The following is a 5,000-nucleotide window of genomic DNA, read 5'->3' as shown; positions in this document are numbered from 1 at the left end:
CCCTTGTGCCTCTGAAATTGGGGCAGACTGATCCTAAAGTAAATCTCTCTTAACCCTATAAGACGTGTGTGTGCGTGTGTGTGTGCGTGTGTGTGCGCGTGCGTGTGTGTGTGCGCGTGCGTGTGTGTGCATGCACGTGCGCGTGTATGGGATGTGAGTCAGAGTGCTTGCTCATTGGCTGGTGACAGTCAGCAGTGTCGGTGACTAGACTGTGGTCAGTATGCATGCGTCATGTGATACGGATCCCACAACAAACACCGCCCCGCCACGGGGTCCTGACCTACGCAGGGGCGCGTGTTCCTGTTTCTACGTTCTTCTACTTCTGCTCTAAGTCTTTGTGTTGGAGGCTTTCTGCTCTCTGCTCCTCTCAACTCTACACACACACACACACACACACACACACACACACACACACACACACACACACACACACACATGCCCCTCACTCAGCAGAAAGCAGCTCTGCACCATTCAACAAACAACCACTGCACAAACACATACTCTAGGGCAGTGCTCCTCCATCATGTCCAGAATCAGAATCAGAATCAGAAGACTTTTATTGCCATGACATGGAAACATGTTAGGAATTTGGTTTGGAACAATGGAGCACGGTTTACAGCAGGACAGGTGCAAGACAGGACAAGACAGTGCAAACCAACATCAAAGTGCAAGAGTCATAATTAATATAAATTTAAAGTGCAGAGATCAAGTGTTCAAGTGTTCATATCCAGACAGTCCAAAGCTCTCTGGGTGGGGGTGGAGGGAGGGTAGATAGATAGGGGTCAGGTCAGGAGGGGGGGGGGCAGCGGCATTTAGGAGCCGGATGGCTGTGGGGAAAAAGCTGTTTGTATGTCGGGCCTTCACAGTTTTTAGGGACCGCACCCTCCTGCCTGAGGGGAGCGGGCGAAGAGACCGTGTCCTGGGTGTCCAGGGGTTGGGCATGGCTCTAGGGGAGGGAGGACCAAGGCTCTAGGAGAGGGAGGACCACTGCTCTAGGGGAGGGAGGACCACTGCTCTAGGGGAAGGAGGACCAAGGCTCTAGGGGAGGGAGGACCAAGGCTCTAGGGGAGGGAGGACCAAGGCTCTAGGGGAGGGAGGACCAAGGCTCTAGGGGAGGGAGGACCATGGCTCTAGGGGAGGGAGGACCAAGGCTCTAGGGGAGGGAGGACCACTGCTCTAGGGGAGGGAGGACCAAGGCTCTAGGGGAGGGAGGACCAAGGCTCTAGAGGAAGGAGGACCATGGCTCTAGAGGAAGGAGGACCATGGCTCTAGAGGAAGGAGGACCATGGCTCTAGAGGAAGGAGGACCATGGCTCTAGAGGAAGGAGGACCATGGCTCTAGGGGAGGGAGGACCATGGCTCTAGGGGAGGGAGGGCCATGGCTCTAGAGGAAGGAGGACCATGGCTCTAGAGGAAGGAGGACCATGGCTCTATGGGAGGGAGGACCATGGCTCTAGGGGAGGGAGGACCATGGCTCTAGGGGAGGGAGGACCATGGCTCTAGGGGAAGGAGGGCCATGGCTCTAGGGGAGGGAGGACCATGGCTCTAGGGGAGGGAGGGCCATGGCTCTAGGGGAAGGAGGACCATGGCTCTAGGGGAAGGAGGACCATGGCTCTATGGGAAGGAGGACCATGGCTCTATGGGAAGGAGGGCCAGGGTTCTAGGGGAGGGAGGACCATGGCTCTAGGGGAAGGAGGACCATGGCTCTAGGGGCTCTAGGGGATAGAAATGTGACCTGGTCTGAAAAAATCCATATCTTATCTTTCTCTCTCTCTTCCTCTCTCTATCCACTCTCTCTCTCTCTCTCCTCAAGGGGTAGATATCCCCTTGTTCATCCCTTTACTTGGCATGTTGCTCCTTCGATACAAAGCCCTTAGGAGGTGCCATCTGGTTTGTTGTTGTTGTTGAGGAGTTCTTGTACTGTTACACAGATTTTTAAAAAGATCGGCCTTTTGTTTTGGTGTTTTTAGTTTATTTGAGGGGTTATTTGTTTGTTTATGTTTGTCGTGCTAAGCGTGGATGAGCTTCCGTCGATCAGACAGGTGTAATGGCCCAGAGGGGCTGAGCTGTGCTAGCGCTGTTAGCTCAGGTAGTGTTATCAGCTCACCGCAGCACGGCGACAGTCAACTCAACTCCAAATGAACCCCAAACCCATTTTTTTTTTATGTTTTCTTTTTTTCTTCTCAAAAACTTGGATCCACGTACAGTATGCAATATGGGCAGACATGCGGCGAGGACAAGATGGAGTAACTGAATTGCCATATTGCTTCCAGCTATCTGAAGTGTTCTAGGGGCTGGGGTGGATTTGGGATTGAGCCTGCTGGCTGAGTGATGGTCACTGTGTGAGGTCGATTACATGTAGGTCTGTGAGGCTGTGACTGGATATAGCATAGCAACGGCACCAATCATTCATCACCGGCGGTAATCTTAATGGTCAAGCTTCAGTGGAAGTAATTATCTGTTCTCCCCTGGAAAACATTAATTCTCTCTCTCTCTCTCTCTCTCTCTCTCTGTCTGCAGGGTCGCCATGTTAAAACAGGGCAGCTGGCAGCCATCAAGGTCATGGATGTCACTGGGGTAAGAATTCCTGTACACACACACACACACACACACACACACTGAATCATCTCCAGGGGGTAGACGTCTATGTCAGGTATTAACTAGAGATGAGTCAATGTTGTGTGCGTGTGCGTGTGCGTGTGTATCTGTCTGTGCTGGGGGAAATGGGGACTTGCATTATTGCCGCGGTAATATTAGCTCTTTGTGAACGTCACCAGTCTCAGGTGTGTGAAGCTGGAAGAGAAAACGTGGTCTATTAATATATCTTAATTAATAGAGGCATGGTAGTAGGGGATGGGGTATGGGATGGCGTGGGGTACATAGTTAGGGACTTATTTCATTCTGGAGGTTAGGCAATAGGGTACAGACTTAGAGTTTGGTGAAAGGGGGTGTTTTTGTTGCGTTTCGGGGTGTGTGTAGATCATTTGTGTGTGTGTGTGTGTGTTTCTCAGGATGAGGAGGAGGAGATTAAAGCAGAGATCAACATGTTGAAGAAGTACAGCCACCATCGGAATATCGCCACGTACTACGGAGCCTTCATCAAGAAGAACCCTCCTGGCATCGACGACCAGCTCTGGGTGAGAGAGAGAGAGAGAGAGAGACAGACAGAGACAGACAGAGAGAGACGGAGAGAGACGGAGAGGGATGGAGAGAGACAGAGAGGGAGAGAGAGAGAGAGAGACAGATAGACAGACAGACAGAGAGAGACTGAGAGAGACCGAGAGACAGTCAGACAGACAGTCAGACAGACAGTCAGACAGACAGTCAGACAGACAGTCAGACAGAGACAGACAGAGACAGACAGAGAGAGAGAGACAGACAGACAGACAGACTGAGAGAGACTGAGAGAGACAGAGAGACAGAGAGACAGTCAGATAGACAGAGACAGACAGAGAGAGACAGAGAGAGACGGAGAGAGAGAGAGACAGACAGACAGACAGACAGACTGAGAGAGACTGAGAGAGACCGAGAGACAGTCAGACAGACAGTCAGACAGACAGAGACAGACAGAGACAGACAGAGAGAGACGGAGAGAGACAGAGAGAGACAGAGAGAGACAGAGAGAGACAGAGAGAGACAGAGAGAGACAGAGAGAGACAGAGAGAGACAGAGAGAGACAGAGAGAGACAGAGAGAGACAGACAGTCAGACAGACAGTCAGAGACAGACGGAGAGAGACGGAGACAGACGGAGAGAGACGGAGAAAGAGACGGAGAAAGAGACAGACAGAGACTGAGAGTCAGACAGACAGAGACAGACAGAGACAGACAGAGACAGACAGAGACAGACAGAGAGAGACAGAGAGAGACAGAGAGAGACAGAGAGAGACCGAGAGAGAGAGGTGTGTATGGTCTCTGTATCTCTGCGTATGTTCTCAGTGTGCTGCTACTGTTGAAGGCTGCTGACATTAATCATGTTTAATGTGATGCAAAAGAGGTCTCTGTTCACTGATGCTCTGGCATTCATCATACACAGTGGGAGGACGGAGAAGACAGAGACCCAGAGCCCACATAATACTGGCTGACTTTGTTTGTTTGGCGTGTGTGCGAGCGTGTGCACGTGTGCGTGCGTGTGTGCGTGTCTAGTAATGAAGAGAGGGGTTTTGTCTATTGTTCTGAAGCTCTTTCTGTCTAATCCAGAACCATGAGGGCATTTCTGAGTGGCTCTGAAACCCGGCCAGAACTGGAGAATTAAACTTTTAACCAAAATCTACCATGAGAATGTGTGTGTGTGTGTGTGTGTGTGTGTGTGTGTGTGTGTGTGTGTGTGTGTGTGTGTGTGTGTGTGTGTGTTGAATGGGATGACAGCAGGGTGAAGGCTTAGGGAGAGGGAGAGAGAGAGAGAGAAAGAGACAGAGGGAGAGGGAGAGACCACAAGGGAGACAGCTTGACAGAGAAAGGAGAAGAGATGGACAGATTGTGCCCCGGTCAAAATATTGCCTGGTCAACTATGTTTGGTCATGACCAGTCCTGAAGTTGGTTTCTGCCCGGTTTCTCTCTGTCTCTCTCCCCTCCCTCTCCCTCCCCTGCTGTCTCTCTCTCTCTCTCTCCCCTCCCTCCCCCTCCCCTGCTGTCTCTCTCTCTCCCCTCCCTCCCCCTCCCCTGCTGTCTCTCTCTCTCTCCCATCCCTCCCCCTCCCCTGCTGTCTCTCTCTCTCCCCTCCCTCCCCCTCCCCTGCTGTCTCTCGCCCCCCCCCCCCCCCCGCCCTCTCTCTCTCTCTCTCTCTCTCTCTCTCTCTCTCTCTCTCTCTCTCTCTCTCTCTCTCTCTCTCTCTCTCTCTCTCTCTCTCTACCCCCCTACCTCTGTGAGTGTTATTAACCCCTGCCTGTCTGTGTATGCTAGTTGGTGATGGAGTTCTGTGGAGCTGGTTCAGTAACAGACCTGATCAAGAACACCAGGGGGAACTCACTGAAGGAGGAGTGGACAGCCTACATCTGCAGAGA

The 5,000-nt window shown here is 52.0% G+C and overlaps 1 protein-coding gene across 2 annotated transcripts in view; it reads left to right on the top strand.

Moving 5' to 3' along the window:
* LOC308164712 (TRAF2 and NCK-interacting protein kinase-like) overlaps positions 1–5,000 on the top strand; it is a gene marked incomplete at both ends in the record, with an annotated part of 48,017 nt that overhangs the window by 20,796 nt on the left and 22,221 nt on the right. For both annotated transcript variants that reach the window (XM_080538727.1, XM_080538728.1), the window contains 3 exons: positions 2,520–2,576; positions 3,011–3,136; positions 4,900–5,000. The exon at positions 4,900–5,000 is cut by the window's right edge and continues 10 nt beyond it. In XM_080538727.1, coding sequence (XP_080394853.1) covers positions 2,520–2,576; positions 3,011–3,136; positions 4,900–5,000 — 284 coding nt within the window. The remainder of the gene's footprint in view (positions 1–2,519; positions 2,577–3,010; positions 3,137–4,899) is intronic.

Source organism: Nansenia antarctica (genome assembly GCF_963989245.1).
Source record: "Nansenia antarctica genome assembly, chromosome: 1".
NCBI lineage: Eukaryota > Metazoa > Chordata > Actinopteri > Argentiniformes > Microstomatidae > Nansenia > Nansenia antarctica.
The sequence above is the reverse complement of the archived record's forward strand: the minus strand, read 5'-3'. Positions and strand labels throughout refer to the sequence as shown.